This window comes from Perca flavescens, chromosome 16 (assembly GCF_004354835.1).
Source record: "Perca flavescens isolate YP-PL-M2 chromosome 16, PFLA_1.0, whole genome shotgun sequence".
Classification (NCBI taxonomy): Eukaryota; Metazoa; Chordata; class Actinopteri; order Perciformes; family Percidae; genus Perca; species Perca flavescens.
This window is the reverse complement of record NC_041346.1, coordinates 27812329-27834918: the sequence shown is the minus strand read 5'-3', so window position 1 is coordinate 27834918 and position 22590 is coordinate 27812329. Positions and strand designations below refer to the sequence as shown.

General features: G+C 38.4%; 2 protein-coding genes across 2 annotated transcripts in view; both read right to left on the bottom strand.

Annotated features, from left to right (window-relative positions):
* The window catches only part of ttc28 (tetratricopeptide repeat domain 28), a 171994-nt gene extending 163808 nt beyond the window's left edge, over positions 1-8186 (bottom strand). Inside the window, exon 1 of the mRNA XM_028601462.1 lies at positions 7709-8186. Coding sequence (XP_028457263.1) covers positions 7709-7738 — 30 coding nt within the window. The 5' untranslated portion in view covers positions 7739-8186. The remainder of the gene's footprint in view (positions 1-7708) is intronic.
* Positions 8187-10479: 2293 nt separating this feature from the next.
* On the bottom strand, positions 10480-18442 carry pla2g3 (phospholipase A2 group III). Its single transcript, XM_028600875.1, has 7 exons — positions 17917-18442; positions 16723-16855; positions 16497-16631; positions 15357-15571; positions 15132-15261; positions 12585-12695; positions 10480-10866 (listed from the first exon to the last, which is right to left on the bottom strand). The coding sequence occupies exons 1-7, from the start codon at positions 18440-18442 to the stop codon at positions 10623-10625; spliced, it is 1494 nt and encodes a 497-aa protein (XP_028456676.1). The 3' UTR covers positions 10480-10622.
* Between the last annotated feature and the right edge of the window lie 4148 nt (positions 18443-22590).

The following is a 22590-nucleotide window of genomic DNA, read 5'->3' as shown; positions in this document are numbered from 1 at the left end:
CACACACACACACACACACACACACACTTCTCCTTACTACCCAGGTCAAAGGGAGTACATTCCTGGAGAACACAGAGACAGAAACTGGGTGGCTGAATACCTGCAGTAGAGTTTGTCCCTGAATGCTTTGATCTGTTAAAATAAGTTGAGGCCTCTAAGGCAACGCATTATTAGATGCAATATATATATATATATATATATATATATATATATATATATATATATATATAAAAAGCAAGTTGTGCCTGGATATAGTTGAGAAAAGATGGTAAGATTTAGTTGACACACTTATGTATAGGGCTGGGTATTACCAATGATTCCCCAAACCCATTCGATTCCGATTCACAAGGTTCCGAATCGATTACAAATTTTTGATTTGATATCAATTAAGTTAGGGACATTTCAGTTCCAATACCAATTTGTCTTGGATATAAAAGGAGATTCTCAGAGAACTTCTGCTGTAAATTGTACAAGCAAGAAGCAACCTTCATTTTTTTATAATACACCAGGTTAATATTAGTATATATGCTCAACGTTCCACTTCCGGGATTGCTCCGTTGCCGCCGGAAAATCCGCCAGATTTCACTCATTTAGGCCGGATATCGGTTTCCTTGGGCTTCCTTTGTGTTGTAATTTTAAACTCTGGTTGATATATGAAGACTAACTGCTAGACTATCTGTCCAATCGGAGTTTTCTGTTTCACGACTAAAACTACTTTTGAATGTACACACCTTCCACCAAAACAAGTTCCTTCCTGAGAATATTTTGCAGAGGCACCGTGGCTTTTCTCCGGTGCTTAGCGCCGCCCAAGAATATTGTGATTGGTTTAAAGAAATGACCAATAAACCAGAGCATGTTTTACTCCCATCCCCGAATGCAATGTGGAGTAGACAGACTTTCCTCCAGCGCGCTTTGGAAGAGGGTCTGACATCGCGAGACTAGGTTAATATTTACATCACGCATTGACCCCCAAAAAGAACTTTTTAATTATACATCCATCATGGTGAAAAGGCAGATATGCAAAGATCGATTTCTGGATTTTATGAATCAATATTAGATTCCTCAAAGATTGATTTTAATTGGAGAATTGATTATATAAAGCCAGCCCTGCTTATGTACGCATATTTGTGAAGTTGGCTGGCTTAAGACCAATGTTGGAAAGTAACTAAGTACATTTACTTACAGTAAATACTGTACTTAAGTACACATTTGAGGTAATTTGCTTGAGTATTTGCACTAACTGCCATTTTTTACTTCCTACATCTCAGAGTCAATTATTGTATTTTTTACTCCACTACTGTACATTTATGTATACCTTATTGATACCTTTAGTTTTGTGTTACTTCGCCAATTATGAAAAGGCGCTCTAAGTGATGTTGGGTGATGTCACTTCTTGTTGACGTTCAAAGTTATTCAAACAAAACAAGGCTAGCTCGCCCCTCCCTCCTCCTCATCCCATCTCCTCCTCCTCCATTCCGTGCTTCCGCGCACTAACCCCCCCAACCCCAAATCCTTCTTGTCGGTTATTGGCTGAACGCTGGAAGACCGCGTTTTTTTACAGTGTGTTCAGGGGACAGGCAGCTAGCAGATAGTGAGGAGATGTTTTTTACAGTGTGTTCAGGGGACAGGCAGCTAGCAGATAGTGAGGAGATGTTTTTTACAGTGTGTTCAGGGGACAGGTTTGGAGTTATATTACTGTCATTAGTCAAGAGCGCATTATTTCAATTTGAGAGCATTTCTCACTGATATTACGTTCAGATTTCTTGCTCTCACACCCAAATAGTCACTGCTCGCACTCAAAACCTTGCTCTCACACTCAAATATTCACTGCTCGTGCTTGTATTTGCTCTGCTTGTGCTCAAACTTTCTGCTTGGACTCAGATATGTTGTTGCTTGGACAGATTTCCTGCTCTCAGCTTTGAACCTTCTCCTCGCACTCAGGCTGATTCTGCTCGCTTGCAAAGTTTCTGCTCTCGGATTTCTCCTGCGCGCTTGGATTTTTTTGTGTTATAACCCTGCCAAAAGTCAACAACCAATAGAATGCCAGCTGTAGCGTTGACCAATGAAATGATCCCTGCCCCGTTGGCAAAATTACAAATGCAGTTGCTCTGTAACCAAGTTTATATATCCCTGCGCCGTTTATAGCTTTATTATAAGTATATGTCAACAATGTGCACAGAATGGTCAACGCACTTTCACCTGCACCCATCAGGAAACGGGAGAAAGCTTTGAAGAGGGACGTATGAAGTTATGTCCACAACTACGAGGGTGAGTAATAAGATAACTTAAGCACCTAGCTAGCTAGCTACCATATGGCGCTAGCATATAGCCTAGCTTGATGTCCATAAATAAATAGATGCTCTTTATTGTATACCTAGATTGAACGACATATGACGGACTGTATGTGTATATGTGATGACCCCACTTTGTATTTTTTCCTCGTTTGGTTAACCATGTTCCTGGGGATTTGGCTAATTTCATGTTAGAGCCAGTAGTAGAACCTAAACTGTAATATAACTGAAAGAACACCAGAAACTGGATTGTTTATGTCAGTTTTTGCATCACTGTTGTGTTGTTCATCAGAATTTAGTCTTCATTCCTTCATATAACATTAGTCTGAAAATGATGGATTCATATCAGTCTGTTTAAAAAGTTGTAACATTAAGTACAATTTCACCACTTTAACAAAAACAGATCTAGAAATTATATGGTTTCTTATTTGCTCCTTAAATAGCAGTTATTTGTTTAATTAATACAAAGCAAACTGAACTGAAAAAACAAGTATTTTGTTTTACTTTCTTTTCATCCAGGTGGGGCTCAGGGGCTCGACCCCTGTTGATCTGTGTGTGTCATATCACCAACCCATGATAGCTAGAATTCACCCTGCTGCTCCAGATCTACCTACTGTATGACTGGCTACAGACTACAACCATCTGCTCCAAATCTACCTACTGTATGGCTGACTACAGACTACAACCATCTGGTCCAGATCTACATACTGTATGGCTGACTACAGACTACAACAATCTGCTCCAGATCTACCTACTGTATGGCTGACTACAGACTACAACCATCTGGTCCAGATCTACCTACTGTATGGCTGACTACAGACTACAACCATCTGCTCCAGATCTACCTACTGTATGGCTGACTACAGACTACAACCATCTGCTCCAGATCTACCTATTGTATGGCTGACTACAGAGTACAACCATCTGGTCCAGATCTACCTACTGTACGGCTGACTACAGACTACAACCATCTGCAAGTTTTGTTTGTAGTGAACATCATTAAACAGCTGCAATAAAAGTCTCTTGGGTTCATATGGGACTCGGTTGTTCTCCATACTGCATCATACACTATTATTTTTTTGTTTTTTTATATTAGTACAGACAACAGTATCATTACGTAATCACAGTATATATTATTCTGGTGTACACTGTTGACTTGACTCCATGCTATTGACTATACGTCACTTTAGCTTGCCACTACCTCATAACTTTACCTTAATTGCTCTTGTGTAGTTAATTTATCTTCTACTAGTTGTATATACCTCCTATTTAATTGAATTATTCTTGATTTGTGTTGCAATACCTAAATCATCCCTCTTATGAACACTAGGCTTATCTTTATTCATAACCCTGCTCACAAACTCACCTGAACCTGGGTCATCTGTTTACCAATATCAATGTTCCTGCTACAGTAAATCCTACAGGCAAAGTGTACTGCTTCACCATAGTGTGAACCATACACTTTTTAGGTTTTGTGTCAAATATTGTGCAATTTGTTATGAATTACTCACTGTTTTGACAAGGTAAATTAAAGCTATTTACCAAGTGTCAGCTCTGGTTAATTTAATTGTACTGTTTTTTTTTTTTATAAATGTTATGGAAAATGAAAAAACAATTTGCCTTTATCAGGGTTTTAATTTGTTGCAAATATAAACATGGTTTGAGGCAATCTGTATCTTATTGCTCTGAAAAACTACAATGATTTAAGAAATATCAGTGATACTTATCAACATTTATTGAATTGATTGAATATATGGGCCTATTCATGTCAACAGAGAAAACAATAGTTTGTTCTCTCTTTTATCACTTTGATTATGCAGGTGATGGTGCAGAAAAGGGTGAAATCCTTGTAGATCTTTGGCAATTTGAGGACAGACCGATCCAGGAACTCTCCACTGTTGTCTTTGTATAGTGTGCTCCTATTAAAGACAAATTCATAGACATCAACACATAATATATTAGGTGTACATAGCTTTCTTTAACATCATTACTATCTTACCTTACCTTCTCTGATTTGGTTTTGTGGACATTAGTAATTTTCTCTCCCAGGCCCGGTTGTGCACCCTGTGAATTTAAACAAGAAACACAAATGATAAGTGTATGTAACATGATTTTACTATTATATTATATTTTTTTTACAATTACATTATTATCAGACTTTCCAACCTTCTTGGTTTGTGCCACTGCTGCCTGTCCTCTGCACACAGGTGAGTAATGTACTGACTGGAACAACACTGGTCCATGCACATAGTGCAGCTGTGATGCAGCTCAACAGGGGTACTTCAGTCACACCTGGAAGAAGAGAAACAAACAAACAAAACACTTGTTCTTTTCTGCTCAGTTTGCTTTGTATTAATTAAAAAAAAAAACATATTTAAGTTGCAAATAAAGCATATCATTTCTAGATCTGTTTTATTAGTGGTGAAATTGTACTTAACAGACTGGGTCCGTGTACTTTTTCGTTCTCGAAAATAGAAACGAAAAAAGGCTTGGTTTTTTTCATATTCAGAGACCGGATGTTGTCATTTCCAAGGCAACAGCGCCAGCTTAGCCTACCAGTGTTTGGAAACCTGTACTCTTGATAATGCTTGGATGGAATTTTATTTCATAATGTCACATTTATTTATTACCCTCTCTCCCTGCCTCCCTCTGACTCTCTGTCTCTACCCGCCGCAGACAACTTCGCCCCAAGAGAGTCGAACCAGCTGAGGGAACAGAATTTCAGTTCACGGCTGTAACGTTAACAATCCCAGAAAACTTTCTGTTGCTACCGTAAGCTTGCTGATCTGGCAGAGAGTCACCGGCGGTTCGGGATCAGATCATGGGGATCAGACCTCCGGTGCTGGGTCTAATATTCTAATATTAGCTGCTGCAGCTAGCTAGCAGCTAGCCACCAGCCCTGGGAATCTGCCGCGCTCGTGATTTATTCATATTTTATTTTCTTTGCAGATAGTGATATGCTATGATGCACTGATGTCAGACAGGCTTGCTGCTGCTTTTAGTCTGAGTCTGTGAGATAACCAAACTTCCTTTGAATATAACGTGCATATAAATAGACGGAATAAATCAAAGTCCCCACATACATACATACATACATACACACATACACACACATACATATGTATTTAGGCTATTGAACTATAATGACTAATGCCTATATATGTATTGCTTCATTTATGTATTTCATGTTCTATTTCATAGCCATATTTATTATGTGAAGGTTACAGTTTCCCTCAACTGCAGCCCGGACATTCTAACGCTTAACGTGAAAAAGCTTAACGTGGTTTAATGTACCTAAACAATGATCAATCAGATATCAGTCAGTTATCAGTCACATAACGTCCATAATAATTTGACTTTGGGCTAGAGTTTTTGACAGTTTTCAGTGGTTATGAGGAGCAATATGAGAGAGAAATTTGGTAATCATTGATCACTGACATTTTCTACAATAAGGAAAATCTATTTGTTTATGGACATCAAGCTAGGCTATATGCTAGCGCCATTATGCTAGCTAGCTAGCTAGGTGCTTAAGTTATATTATTACTCACCCTCGTAGTTGTGGACATAACTTCATACGTCCCTCTTCAAAGCTTTCTCCCGTTTCCTGATGGGTGCAGGTGAAAGTGCGTCGACCATTCTGTGCACATTGTTGACATATACTTATAATAAAGCTATAAACGGCGCGGGGATATATAAACTTGGTTACAGAGCAGCCGCCCTCAACAGACGTTCTAAAGTAAAACAAACGCACCCTCAACGGGGCAGGGATCATTTCATTGGTCAACACTACAGCTGGCATTCTATTGGTTGTTGACTTTTGGCAGGGTTATAACACAAAAAAATCCAAGCGCGCAGGAGAAATCCGAGAGCAGAAACTTTGCAAGCGAGCAGAATCAGCCTGAGTGCGAGGAGAAGGTTCAAAGCTGAGAGCAGGAAATCTGTCCGAACAACAACATATCTGAGTCCAAGCAGAAAGTTTGAGCACAAGCAGAGCAAATCCAAGCACGAGCAGTGAATATTTGAGTGTGAGAGCAAGAAATCTGAACGTAATATCAGTGAGAAATGCTCTCAAATTGAAATAATGCGCTCTTGACTAATGACAGTAATATAACTCCATAGACAGGTAGCTAGCAGATAGTGAGAAGATGTTTGCTGTATGACACAAAATGCAGTAGCCTAAAAAAGCATGACATTGCTTAGAGCACCTTTAATACAAAATATAATAAACAAGTAATTTTAAATTATATATTAAATTAGTTAAAGATACGACTTTGTTTATCCCTTTGTGAGTATACAGCAAAAATTAAACAAGCTATACTTTTATCAACTGCAACATAAAGTGATGAACACATTATGAAATGGGCCGTTCTGCACGATGAGTACTTTTTAAGCATATTTTGATGCCAACACTTTTGTATTTTTACTTTAGTAACTTTTTGTTCTGCGATGTAGTATTACTACTTAAGTAAAAGATCAGAGTACTTCTTCCACCGCTGCTCAAGACCAACGTTAACATGGTGTTCACTGCTCTACAATCTCTGGACTGATGTTAGATTAGAGCTGAGAAGATTAATCAACTAATCGATTAGTTGATCAACAGGAAGTTAATTGAATATATATATATATATATATATATATATTTTTTTTTTTTTTTTTTTTCAAGCAAAAAAATACCAACAATTCTCTGGTTCCAGCCTCTTAAGAAATGCTTTCCTTTGTCGTATTTTATAGTAAACTGAGTATTTTGGTGTTTGGGACAGCTCATTAAGCAGTGGTGGAAAGTAACTTAGTACCTTCACTCAAGTACTGTACTTAAATACAATTTTGATGTAAGTTTACTTTAGTTCACTTGATTTCAATTGTATGCCACTATATACTTGTACTCCACTACATCTCAGAGAGAAATATTGTACTTTAACTGCACTCCACTTTTCCCAATGATCTGACTATATCATAATAAAACTCTGAAAGGGACCATTCTGCCCAGCACGTAATACCTTAAGTACATTATGCTGTCAAAACCTGTGTGCTTTTACTTGTTAAGAGTATTTTTTGCACTTTTGTAATGCTACTTTACTAAAACTTCAGAGTACTTTTCCACCACTGTCATTAGCCTAAGGCATTTGTCACAATGTTCAGAGATTGTATGTTTAATAGACAAAAGGATTAGTCAGTTTATATACAGAAGAATTGGCTAGCTGACTTTTGGGGTGTTTTTGGAGTGTAGACTCCTGCCAGTGGTTTTTAAAGTAAATCCTACAGAATGGCAGCTCATCATGGGATGTGAGCTGCCTTTTATTCTGTGAACTTACTTTCTTTTTTCTCTCTTAGCCTCAGCTGCCACCCAGACCAGCTCCAACAGCGGGTAGTTGAAACCACTAAATAAAACATGCAGCACCGTTTTCCATTAGCTTTACCTTTTCTTTCCTCGTTCTTTGCTTTTCCATCCTGCTCTCGGCTAAATCCGGCAGCGACCAACTTTCATCCCACAGCAGCAGCAGCAGCAGTACTGAGGCAGGACAGGAAAACACACCATCCAAAACAACCCGAGACTCACAGTATTGTAGTTTATCCACAGTCTGCAGCGCGTTTTAAATATCGATAAGATAGGGAGACTTGTGTGCTATGTAGCAGCCCTCCAAACTTTTTCCTGGGGAAAGTTAATCCGGAGTAAATGCGCCATGTTCCCACCGCCGAGCTTTTCCCCGTAGCGAAGTTTTTTTGTCCGGTGAGAGGCGGGGATCCGGTCGGCTCCATGGCTGCAGCCTTCAGCAAGGTTTCAATTACTTTTCATGACATCAGAGAGGAGTTGAGTTACCTGACAGATATTCATTACAGCAGGCTTTTACTCAATGTCGGCATGCTAGCGTATGGAGACTCAAAGTGATGCTGCTTCTTGTGCTTTTCTTGTGGAATAAATGGACACAGTTTGTCTTTTTTTTTTACTTCTTTTCTGTTTTTTGTTTTTTTACTTTTACTAGGTCAAACAAACACCAACAAAACAATAAATAATTAAACACGTGGCATTTAATCTAAATGTCAAGAAGCAAACTACTATTTAAAACTCTTTTTTAAATAAATAGTTCAACATTTTGGAAGATATTCACTTTCTTAGAAGGAAAGATTAATACAAAACACTGTATATGTATATTCACAACAGTCAGATTTAGCTTAGTTTAGCACAAAGACTGAAAACAGGGGGAAACCTCTAGCTAGTATATCTCTAAAAGTTACAAAATAATAATAATAAAAAAACAGCAATTGTTTTACACTTTTTGCTTTGTACAGATTAAACTGAGCTTTAAAAAGTGCTGGAAAGTGGATTTATTTTTACCACTGGACAATACAGGCTTGCTATTCCCCTTAGCAGTTTTCGTACATGTCTGTTTTCTAAATATGAAGCTACAGCAGGTTAGCTTAGCAAAAAGTCTGTAGACGGGTAAACATATTTTAACTACACAGTGACTGTATAGTCTATGGTTAACACAGCGTGTTGTGTTTACACTTTGGTTTGTATGGACTATGTCTTATGTCTATATGGTAAATATGAAGCCTAGAGTAGCATAAAAACTGGAAATGAGAAAACAGCTAGCTTGAAGTTGAAGTGTAAAAATGTATTGTCAGGCAACCTTTTTGAGTCCTTTTGTCACTGTTAGGTTGATGGGCAACCAGAGACTTTTCCCACACATAACCCCCATAAAATCGCTAATTGTTGTTTTTAAACTTTACACAAGTAGTGAACAAACGAGATATAGGCTCCTGTAATGTGTTAACTGAGTAAAGTGGGTTTTATTATCTTTGGATAGAGCTAGGCTAGCTGTTTCCCCCTGTTTTCAGTATTTATGCTATGCTATGCTAAGCTAATGTTAATGCTAAGCTGAAAGTAGCTTCAGATTTCAGAAAAAATATGACAGTGGTATCATTTCTTTCCATCTAAGAAATATATCTGGCATGTTTTAGAAGATCTTCTCCTAACTCTCAGCAAGAAAGCAAAATCTCTGAATGTGAAATTATTCCTTTAAGTCCTTAAATCAACCGTCATAAACCAAATATTTAACCATGTGTCTTATGTACATATATTTACATAATTTTATTTCTACATATTCACAGAACAAATATTTACAAAAACCTCAATCACAGTGACATAAAAAGGTTGGTAAACTATGACCTCCTTTTTAATTAATATGTCAGGGGAAAGTGCCACAGATATCAAACTCATAGACCCTTTTCATGGCAGACATTTTGACATGTAGCATAGTCTACATCCAAGCAGCTATAACTAGTTACTGTAGGCTCTTTAAGCTAAATGCCAATGTCAACATGCTAACATGCTCCCAATGACAAAGCTAACATACTTGTGTTTAGCAGATGATGTTCACCATTTTGGTTAAGCTTGTTAGCATGCTAACATGTGCTAATCAGCACTAAATACAAAGTGCAAGTAAGGCTGATGGTAATGCCATTAGTTTTACAGGTATTCCCTGTCCAATAGTTGTCGAGATATTTTACTGAAATGTATGTCAACCTCATGGTAACGCAAGACAAAAAGTCAGAGGATCATCAAAATCAGTAGGATTCATCCTCTGGGGGACATCACTGTCTGTACCAAATTTCATTGCAATTCATCCAATAGTTGTTTAGATATTTCAGTCTGGTGCCAAGCCAACAAGAAAGCACAGGTGTAACTAATCACGTAAGGTATTCCAGTGACCCAGCATGTACTGTAGCAGCGCTCTTGAACTGGCACACCTGAATGAACTAATATTAATGTTATAAGTCATACCTGTGCGATTCCTTCTTAGAATATGTCCAAGCCTTTGCGGTGAATTTTTTTTTGTTAGAATTAGGGAAAGTTTTCTTTTTTGAAATCCCATAAAAGTTGTTAAATTTGGTCACAATTTGGTCAAAACTGAGTTCCATTACATCTCTGATGTAGACAATATGAATACATAATACTACAATATCATACGGGGACCCAAAGTGTTCAATATTAAATAAATAAATAATCATATGATGCAGATAAAAAATGTATGACCATGCAACATTTTAAAACTCAGTTCATTCTTATTATTCTATCACTGAGTTTATTGCATGTTATTTTTTATTACAAGCCAGCAGTGTTTTTGTATTTTATTTTAACATCTTGTTGGAAATACGTGTGATGTAAAACTTTCATTAGGATGTTGTGAGATATCAACAGACTTTGGAGGAAGGAAAATGTGACGTACAAAGTGCTGGAATGAAACGTAAATAATGTGTTATTTATCTATTTAACATTGAACCCTTTGACTCTCCATAGTAGGCTATTCGCACTCATACGAGCGCTCTTCCTCACACAGCTGGCTGATGTGCGCCCTGACCGTGTGTTCTGGTCTTGTTCTGGTTGAGTTTGGGCCGGACCATCCTGAGACACAGTTTGTGAAGCCTGATAGCTCTGTCTTTCCTCTTAGCTCTCCTCATGATTGGCCTCCTGACCTTCAGTTGGACAACCTGTAGATGGCGCTCCTCCTCCGTGTCTGCTCTGCTGCTCTGCTCCAGCCGAGGAAGCTCTGCTTTCACCACAACTGATGGACAGCTGTTGGACAAAGAAGAAATGGTAGTTTTGTGATTCTATTAACCAGTGGTGGAGTGTAAGTACATTTACTCAAGTACTGTATTTAAGTAAAAGTTTGGAGACTTTCCTTGAGTCTTTTCTTTTCATGCCACTTTCTACTTCTACTCCGCTACATTTCAGAGAGAAATATTGTACTTTTTACTCCACTACATCAATCTGACAGCTTAGTTACTTTACAAATTAAGATTTTTGCACACAAAACACATGTAGTTTATAAAATATATTTTATTATAAATGAAACTAGCCAACAATATAACGGACTACAAGTCCAGCTGAAATGATTAGACCATTAAACACACAACTGTTTGGATCGTTTCCAGTTTCTAATATGTGAGGATTTTTCTGCATTGAGAACTTTTACTTTTAATACTTTAAGTACATTTTACTGACGATACTTACATGCTTTTACTTAAGTAATATTTTCAATGCAGGACTTTGCCTTGTTACAGAGTATTTTTAGAGCGTGGTAGTAGTACTTTCACTAAAGTAAATGATCTAAATACTTCTTCCACCACTGCTATTAACTCAAGTACTGCATTTAAACATTTGAGGTACTTGTACTTGAGTAGTTCCATTGTATGCTACTTAAGTCTTCATCTGCTTACATTTCCAAGAAAGAAAATATTGTACTTTTCACTCACGTGTAGTAGACAGCTACAGTTACTTTGCAGACTAAGATTTAACATAAAAATATGATCTGATTTTAAAATAAACCTGTTGTCAGCAGTTCTGCCAAAGAGACATTTTCACTTTAAACTTCTGAGGTGTTTCATTTAGACAAATGTTCGAGGCCCAAAGAGGCAAAATTATTCAATATTTGATGTTTTTCGACATTTGAGAAAAGTACAAAAATGGGGCTGCCTCTAGCTCACCCAGTAAGAGCGTGCACCCCGTGTAGGCTGAGTCCTTGGCAGTGGCCCAGGTTCAGTCTGACCTGCGGCCCTTTCTCCTCTCTTTCTCTCCCCCCTTTTCTGTCTATCCTCTGTCACTATCGAATGAAGGGAAAAGCCCCAAAAAATAATCTTAAAAAAAAGTGCAAATGTGAATACTTCCACTCCACTCAATATCAAAGGAAAAAATAGTTTTTTTTTCACTCCACTTCATTTGTGTGGCAGCTTAAGTCACTCGTTACTTTGCAGATTACGATTTTTTTTTTATGTAAAAATGATTGCAGGTCCCTTGTCACATAACTCAGATGTCTGTGAGTGAGACATTTACCATTTAAACATCTAATATGGTTTCATTTCAATATCTCTTTGAAGGCCAAGGACCCGTAGGTTGGGAACCTCTGGACTAAACTATCTAACTGTATATAAAGTAGTTAACGTAGCTCCACCTGAAGCAGCTACAGCAGTAACATGCTGCTCTAACATTGATGCTTCTGTGTTAATATCTAATAATGTCATATAGACTCAGATATCAGTCACAGGAGACATTTTACTGCACAACGATTATGATATTTAACTAAGCATCGCATGCAATTTCCCTCTTACATGCAATAGAGTTTTTATACACTGTTATATTGGTTTCACTAAAGTCAATGATCTAAGTTCTTCTTGCATCACTGCTCTACAGATTGATCATATTATATAATGCAAAAAGCAGCTGAGTCATTTGATGTCCCAGTTTGTTTAAGCCAGGCCATGTAAACACATGAATGTCTGTGTTTGTTTACTTACATTTTGCCTGCTGTGCAGTTCTGCGCCATGAAGCAGGATTGAGATACATGTCCCAGCAGAAGAGCCTGTACTTCGGTCAGTTGTCTCTGTTTAGCCAAAGTCTGGAATAACCTAGGACAGACAAACACAAGAGATCAACAGACATGCCAAAAAAAAAAAAAAAAAAAAAAAAAAACCTCGAAAGCTCTAAGAAACCCAGTCAGAGACCACGTGTGCATATATGAGATTATTATGTCCAAGACTGTAAAATTGTTTCTGTGCACCTTCTGTCACTCTGAATGTGTGTGTTTGTGTGTGCGCTGCTTGTGACCTAGTTTGTGCTCTGAAACCTTACGTCTGCCTGTGCTTCAAAGAAATAAATGTGAGTGCACCATTATCACGTCTGTACTCTGCAAATAGCACTGTAAATATTTACAGGGGGGGTGGGGGGTAATAGGTTTGTGTAATCTAGATATGGTGTGACACATCTCAACGTCATTGAATGTCATCACGAACAGCTGATCCTGCCGCTAAGATGAAAGGGACGTAAATCACACATTCTACAATATACGATATTATATTGATTCTTTGGAAAATACAATAATAACTGATATCACAAATTCTGCCACGATACAATGTCAATTTGATTCAATTCAGGGGCCTACGATCAATACAATATCATAAGTCCATTTAACACAATCTGTTTCATTTATTTATTTACAAAAACTAAAATATGATTTGGCAATTTCTAAGCTCTTCCAGACATTTCGATTAAGAACGAACTACTCTTTTTAATAAAAAGAATAAATATAAAGTAGGAATTTCAAAATAAAAGCGCATCTTAACCCTCCTGTTGTCTTCGGGTCAAATTTGACCCATTTTCATCACAAATTTGGGTTTCTTTCAACCAAATTGTCAAAGAAAATAACGTGGGTGGTTCCATACAACGCTCTTCACAAGTAAGTACACTCTTAGGGAAAAAAATGGACAAACAAATTGGAAAATGTGACAAAAAAACGTGGAAAAAAGTGACAAAAAAATTGACAAAACATCAGGAAAAGTGACAAGTGTCGAAAACAAGTTATTTAATCGACGGGAAGACAACACAGCGATGATGATATGTATTAATATTTTCACTTTGTATTGATAATATTTGATCGTTGAAGATTGTATCGATATGTGGATCCAGATCGATGTATCATTACACTCCTATAAGATAATCACAATGTTAATAAAAACGATAAATTCTCAGTGTGATTGGTGTTAATTTTTTAAGCATTTAGCTATTTTTATTTCGGTAAAAGTACTAATACCACAGCAAAAACAGCCCTGTTTTTACCTTTTTGAAGATTAGGGCTGCAACTAACAATTATTTTTGTCTATACAAATGTCAGACAAAAGTGAATAATGTCCTCAAAGTCCAAGGTGATGTCTTAAAATGTCTTTTTTTTTGTCAAAGATATTCACTTTAATCTGATTAATAAACAGAGAGAAGCAGCAAATCTCCATATTTGAGAGGCTAAAAATAGCATTTTCAGCCATTTTTGCATGAAAAATAAATTTAACAATTCATTATTTTTATCAAAATAATTTGGGATTATTTTTTTCCACTGATCGACTAATCGTTTGAGCTTTATGCATTTTCCAGCTAATCCACAAGGCTTTTTAAAGACTTTATTTAGCTTAAGAGGTAGGAGTTTTTTCTCAACACATAAAGGAGATACATGTTTTCCACTGGACAGTAACTAATAGTGTGTTCCATTTGTACTTGGACATCGGATTTTCCAAAGTCAAAGCCGGAAACACACCCCCTGACCTCGGATTTCCGAGCTCATAACTCAGACAACCACTGAGTACCCCGAGCTAAAATCCAACTGTGCATCAACAGTTGTAAAAGCTGTACTAACATACAGTTATTAGCAACTTCTGTCTTATTTGTGTCGCACTAAATCAGTTGTACAGACAGTGCTGTCCATCTTCTATCTGTGGACAAGTTGTTACGTGTGTCTGTGTATGCACAAGTATATGTGAGCTATAGATAGGTAGATATACGTTGTACGTGTATGTAAAGAAAATAATTGTGTTGAATTGTTTTGTATTTAACTAAATGATTAAAAAAGAGAAAGGGGGTAGGACTAGAAAAGTTTGTTCATGAACTTCTTCCTACTCCTTTGTGAACATGGGAATTTCTTATTTGAATTACATATAATCATTTTGGTAGATTGTGCTGAGAAGTAGATGTCCTTATTTATCTGTCACTTTAATTTTATATATGTATGTATATATATATATATATATATATATATATATATATATATATATATATATATATATATATATATATATCTTTATTTTTTTTTTACATGTTCAAAATAAACTACTACTACTACTACGCTGTTTTTGTATGCAAACAATACAGTGTAATGCTGGCATTCCTAATGATGGCTAACCCGACTTGTAAATGGAACGCATTCAACTCGGGTGTGACGTCATTCCCAGCTTCGGCAAATGGAGCGCACTATAAAGCTGCAGTACTTGGTTATACTTCACCCCTGTTTGTGGATTTACCTGGTGGTACAGTTGCAGTGGTACAGCGTCCTGTCGTCTGGGTTGTGGAGGCCATATCTCTTCCGCTGGGGAAGGATCTTGTTCCTGCACTGGTCCAGATCCTTATAGACGGCACACGACAGCTGCTTTTCTGTTGGATGGGAAAAGTCAGTTTCTGATAGTATTCAGTTGCATCACGGTGATGTAGAAATATAAACTGATGTATAGGAGACATGTATTGAATACCTGTGATATCCAGCTCAGACTGAGTTAGTTTTTTGGTCGGTAAAGTGTTTCTCGTTGACGGTGTAGGGGCTGTGAACGCTGCAGCATTGATGGAGTCTGTGGGTATGGTGGTGTTTGTGAAGGAGCTGTTCATGCTGGCCTCGGTTGGATCAGGGGACTCGTACGCCATGGGCGGATAAACCTCAGCATATAGAGCCATTTGGGTGTCTTTGCAGCTTTAGGTCATAACAGAAGATTCAATTATTTAAAGCAATTGTTTGACATTTTGGGAAATACACATATTTCACTTTCTTGCCGAGAATTAAGAAGAGTTCTGTCCATTGTTGGAGCAGGTGATGCAAGAAAGATTTCTGTGTGAACACAATAAAGTTTGGTCTTATCTTATCTTATCTTAGATCAATACCACTTCATAGACTGTAATAAAAAAAAGCTTCAATACCTGAAAAGTGCTTTAAAGCTGCATTCTATCTAATTCCCAGCAGGGGACGACTCTACTAGTTGCAAAAAGAAGTCTGTTTCTATCGAAGTCTATGGGAAAATGAACCATCTTTTACGTTACTTAACTTCTGGTTAAGCACGTGGCACAACATCAAAAAATGTGCCTTTTGTTTTTTGACCCTTCCAACACAGGAGACATGAGAAAAACATGCTCTGGTTTATTGGCATTTCTTTAAACCAATCACAATCGTCTTGGGCGGTGCTAAGTGCCGGACAGAGCTAAATTGCCTCAGCAAAATAGCCTCTGGAAGGAACTTGTTTTGGTGGAACATGTGTACGTTCAAAAGTTGTTTTAGTTGTGCAACAGAAAACTCAGATTGGACAGATATTCTAGCTAGCTGTCTGGATTTACCCTGCAGAGATCTGAGAAAAGGTTAACCATAGTCCTCATAAATTATTTAAAATGCCAACACAAAGGCCCTAAATAAGTGAAATCCGGTGGAATTTCCGTCAGCACCAGAGACAGAAGTGGAACGTCGAGGATATAGACTATTGATCAATCAACATTTCCAGAGCTGCTAGCGTAGTTTAAAATAAAGAAAGTCATTAAAATCATTGATAAATTCACAAAACTTAATTTGTACCCAAAATACAAACCGACATACGCCGCAGTGTTAATGAATAAACGAGAACTTTACTTACATGCCAAACCAGTTTCTCTCTTTGCACTGGAGTTTGTGGGAGAACTTAAAGCACTGCATCTTCAGCAGGTTAAAGAAGGTGTATCCCACCACATTGGATATGCGGTCTTTGGCCTCCATCAGACAAGAGCGAAACCTGCAACATAAATCATTTTGGATACATCGTCAATTACAGATCAGTTGATATGGACATGACATGTCATTTAGCGACAGTTATAACAGCGTACTTGTTGTCACAATCACAGTGAGACATGGTGAAGATGTTGCTGTTGAAGACACCAAACTCGGAGTGAAAGGACAGGATGGTGTTTTTGCACTGGTCGTGTTCACGGCAGCAGTTGTCGGTCTCTGCAAAAACTCCTGAAAGAGATGAGGGGAGAGGGACAGAGACGGGATCAATACAAAGATTATTAATAAAGCTGCAAGCAGCGATGAATGGGCCCTCACCCAGTCTTAAAATGCTGCTGACCCCATTTGAAAAGGATGTTTAGATCCTCTACAACTGCAACTGCATTTAACTGAATGGGCGCCACTTTGTAATCTTGTACCTAGGTCAATATAACACATCGATGGAATGTATACAATGCAGGTTTCAAACTTTCAAATCCCCCCAAAATTAGGCTTTGCGAATGTTTTAGAAGGAAGGAAACATCGTCAACACATTTGTTAGATCTCAAGGATTCACACAATGTGTTTTGGGGAGAAACAGTGAATGCAAACAGAAGTTTGTTTGTTTACATGAAAACTACCCACAAGTGACATCACTTGAGTAACTTCAATTTGCTTGGCTATTGCGTTGCATTATGGGAAATGTAGGATTCAGTGTTTGGGAGCTAAAAGTCTTTTGCTGCTTTGATTTGAACTATTCATTCAAAAATCTGTCTTCTGTCTTTATGGAAATGTAGTACCAAGTCACTCAGTGCCCTTTTAGGTTTATAGGCTATATGTCATCAAATGCAAAGAGCAGATTAAACACGTTACTGCTGGTATTTCACATCATGATCTATTGCATGTCTGTCCTTTCTAGAGGAATGATCCCTCCTCTGTCAGTATTTTTCTTCGATGTTTCAAGGGTCTACAGGTGAAGGATGTGCCGAAAAAGACTGTGAAACCATTTCAGACAAATTTGTGATTTTGGGCTGTATAAATAAAATGTTCTGGATTTGAGCTTACAAGGTTTTCACAGACAGCTTGTGTCAATATTGTCAATATGCATGACACAAATGTAATGATTTGTATATGCATTTTCAGTAAACAGCTTTGGCAACATATTTTATTTTGTGCATGTACAAAAAAATGGAAAATAGAATTGATATTGATACTTCTAATGAAAGTAAGCCAAATCTGAGAAAAGTACTAAAAAATGTATGTTATTATCCCTTTAATCATGTGGTGACTGTCTTACATAAGTATCAACCTACCCAGATCTGCATATGACGGCGCCTTGTTGCCGGAGCCGCACCAGAGAGTCCCTGGCACAATGAAACCGCGCTTTACGCGCTGATGGCCCCTGACCTCTGAACTTTCAGCTGGACCCTGATGATGTCCACCGACGCTCCTCGCCGGCCTCGGGCGCCCACCGTCCCCCAGGGCAGCCACAGACTCGCACAGCTCCTCTGTCTCCAACATGGAGTCCACATCGAGCTTTCCATCCGGATGGTCGGAGAACTCGTGCGTGCGCTCCCGGCACAGAGATAAATAGTTCTGGATCACTGCTGCGTCGTCGCTCCACGCGCAGCTGCGCAGAGCGCGCTCCCCGGACCAGGCGCTGTGGTAGAACCGCAGAGATGGAGACGCCTGCCGAGGGTCTCTCCGGAGGAAACTGAAATGCACTTCTTCATTAGGCAAAACCTTAGTCCAGGTGCAGAGGATCGATGCCTCTGCAGCCGCGCAGCGCAGGAGTGATGATGTGAAAATGACAGCGAGAAGAGGAGCGATGTGCGTCATGTTGGCGCTGAATGAGAGAGGCCGAACACCTTATATGTGAAACAAATGATTCCTCCAGTCACTCAGGACCAAATGACAGATTGACAGACTCGACAGCTCGGTTTTAAAAGAGAAGGGGAGGAGGAGGCGCGCGGGGCTTTCCGGTGGATCTAAAAAAACATATCCAAATCCCTCTCTCTCTCTCTCTCTCTCTCTCTCTCTCTCTCTCTCTCTCTCTCTCTCTCTCCCTCTCTGTCTCAATTCAATTCAATTCAAATTGCTTTATTGGCATGAATGTCAGAAATAACAATATTGCCAAAGCGTGCGTGTGTGTGTGTGTGTGTGTGTGTGTGTATCTCATTATACACACACAGTGCCGTGACATAAGTAGATTGATTAACACACACACACACACACACACACACACACACGTACACACACAAAAATACACACTTACACATCCGGTCAGACCATGGCACACAAACAAGCCAGACAGGTTAATCAATCTGCAAATGTGACTGATATATTTATAGGAGACCGGCTCGCATCAGAGACACGTGCTCATTACACACTACAAAGAAAATGTGACAAACTAATCAATTTATATTTTTTTATAAATGGGATATTAGATAAATATTTTTTTCCCCATTTGCTTTTTTATTTCCAATAGTTTATTCTCACTTTCTTCAACTTCCGATGAGACCACGAATAAGATGTGCACATTACAAGTTATAGGATTAAACAAGTTGTACTAATTTAACATTGTTTGATTAAATATCAAATGGGGGAGTAAGTCACACATGTGCAAGCAACAAGCAAGTCTTAACCTTCAACTCGCAGGCAAGTCTCAAGTCACTTGTGGTGAGAATCTAGCAAGTCAAGCCAACTCCCTATAAGTCGAGCAAGTCAAGTCATACAAAATTCTGATGATCTACCCCAGTTTCCACATTTAAATCAGTTTAAAAAGACAAAAGATTTGTTTTAATTAATATAACAAATAAAAACTAACGAAAGCTAAATATCATACAAACTTAAAAATATAACCTCAGAAGAACCTGAGCAAAACAAAAGACAACATTGCTTCTTCTTTCTGTGAGAACACAGCAATTTTTACTGCCATCTAGTGGAAAGAGTGATGAGGATTACCATCCTTTAAAGTGCTCATGTTATGCTTTTTGGCTTTTTCCCTTTCCTTTATTGTGTTATATATCTTTTTTGTGCATGTTATAGGTTTACAAAGTGAAAAAGCCCAAAGTCCCCCCCCAAAGGGACTTACCATCTCCAACAGAAAACACTGTTCACCAACTGCTCCAAACAGCTCTATTGTAGTCCAGCCTTTACTTCAGAGACCAACGTGGTCACTTTGTAACACACGTTATAATGCTCACCTAGCTGCTAGCATGGTACACCCTCATACTCTGCTTCTGACTGGCTAGTAGTCCTTACCTACTGTCAGGGCACACCCTCATACTCTGCTTCTGACTGGCTAGTAGTCCTTACATACTGTGAGGTCACGCCCTCATACTCTGCTTCTGACTGGCTAGTAGTCCTTACCAAGGTACTGTGCATGTGCGACTCCCAACAAAGATTGAACAGAAATGAGATGTCTCACTCTGTAGCTAAAACCGTGAGCTCAACACACAGGGTGAAAAGAGGAGCTGGTTTGAAAATTAAACCATGTAAACCTATTCTGATATAACCTCTAAATACAATTATGAACCTGAAAATGAGCATAATATGAGCACTTTAACAAGAATAAATCAGAGCTTCTAGGTGGCGTTAAACACATAATCACAAATGAAAAACATCAACCGTTCCAAGAGATTTCGCCTCAAGTGAAAGACAAAGTCAACTCAGTTATCAATGTGGGTCAATCATAGCTCAAGACTTTAAATTTTCGACTTGAGTCCCCCACCTCTGTTAAATATATATCATGTATCCAAATGTTATTTGTTAAAAAAGGTGAGGTCCGCACAACAGTTAAATGCTCAGAAAAAAGTATTATTTAATAGTGTGGGAAAGAGTGTCAAGAGAAGATTCAAAGGAAACATAAATACTGCTGGGGAAGGCAAAGTGAAACAAGATTCAACCCCAAACCTTGGTACAATTTATAACATGCAGCTTATAGAACAATATGTGGTATATTTATGAGTGTTGATGTAGACTATAAAGGGAAAACGCTTGTATTCTATGCCTAAACCAAGAATGAAAATGATATTAATTGCTTCTGTTTTTATTTCAGTAAATGAATGTTAAGGTCATGATTCTTCAGAGAGATGTTACACCCCTAAAGGAAAACATCAGCTGTAACTATCTTAATGGTTACTGACACGTTGCCGCGGTGACAGTAGACCAGCGTGGGAGGACAAGCCATGAAGGTCTTTAATCTAATTTTAAGCCAGGAGGATTTTGCCCTTTTAAAAGAGAACTCCACCAAGCAAGGGTGTAACTTTGAGTTCAACTTTGGGCGTGTGTGTGTGTGTGTGTGTGGGGGGAATTGAGCTCTCCACTTTTGATGTCAAACACTTCATTTTCTGCATTGTGGTGAATTTTTCTGCAACAATTTGTGGCTTTTCTGCATCCATCCCTGTAAATTACACCTGTGCCACCAGGTTCCTAGGCATTGGCGCGTACTGTTCTACTTTATGTGAAAAAAAGCTGTATAAAGTTGTTTGTGTCTCCAGAGGAAGCTTCACAAAATCTAATAATACTACATTTGCCGCTACAAGAATAACCCACCTGAATGGAGTTGCATTCTGGGTAATGTAGGCAAGTTTTGACAAGAAAGCAGAATGCATGGAATAAACAAAGACAATATCTCTGGTTCAGCTGCATCAATTTTGAAGCAATTTTCCCCAGAATTATCCATCTAACAATGTTATAGAAGCACAATGTTACATTTTTGGAGTACTGTTTTAAGATTAAACGCCTCAGACCAGTGGTTCCCATCCTTTTGTGGCTGGCTTAAAATACCTGAAGAGCTACAAAAAAGTCATTCTTAAAATGAATAAACAGTTTCATTGACATTCCGAGTGCACAAAAAACATGACTGATGAAAATGTAGATAAAATATATTATCAAAACAACCCAGGTTGGATATTCCCTGGATTGCATACACAAAAATGAAACATAATTTAGGAAAATAAATAAAATGGATACATCTCATTATGCAAATGAACCCTTCACAGTGTCAACTTGTGACCTCTGATCACAGGTACAGAAAACAGGCAGAACTCCCTCCCCCAAAAAGTCAGAACAAATGAGAAATATATAAATTTTTCTTTTAATCATAGTGACTCATCAGATTTTCTTGGGACCCCCTGAGGTGACCTTTGACCCAGACCACTGGTCCATCAGGACAGCCACCTGCTTCCTGACACTTTACAACCAGTTACTAGATTATTATTTTTTTTAAGATTATTTTTTGGGGACTTTTCCCTTTATTGTGTAGAGACAGTGGATAGATGTGAAAGTGGGAGAGAGAGAGAGAGAGATGGGGGATGACAGATGGGGTGAGCTAGAAGCCGCCCCACAGGATTTATTTTTAGCTAATTAAGTCAAAATATAACTCCATGCTGAAAGTGAAGTCAGTATTGATTTCCATTACATTTCTTGCTTTTTCTCTGACCAAATAAGGTGCAGACATTTAGAAAAGAAAGAAAGGTACTTTTATTGCACATACACATACATGTAGCGAAATTCATTCTCTGCAGTTTAACCCATCCCTCAAGAGAGCGGTGGGCGGACCAACTCCAGATCTGAGCCAGTGCCTTGATGAAGGGCACTGACTGGAGAACCTAATCTACATGTTTTTGATGGTGGGGGAAACCGGAGCCCCTAAAGGAAACCCACGCAGACATGGGGAGAACATGCAAACTCCACACAGAAAGGCCCGTGACCACTGGGATTCAAACCCAGAACCTTCTTACTGTGAGGCCACAGTCACAGTGCCATCCGCTGGGCCACCATGCTGCCAAAGTAGTTAGTTTTAAGATAAGCTATCCACAAGTCTGTTCTGCTGTCTGGAGGCCTTGATGTTAAAGATGATATGTAATATTTCTGCATTAAAATGTCTAAAAATCTGTCATTTTAATCAGTGACACAGAGCGTGTCGTTTGGTCGCCGGGCAAAGGAATATCCCGCCCTACTCTGCCTCTGATTGGCTAGTC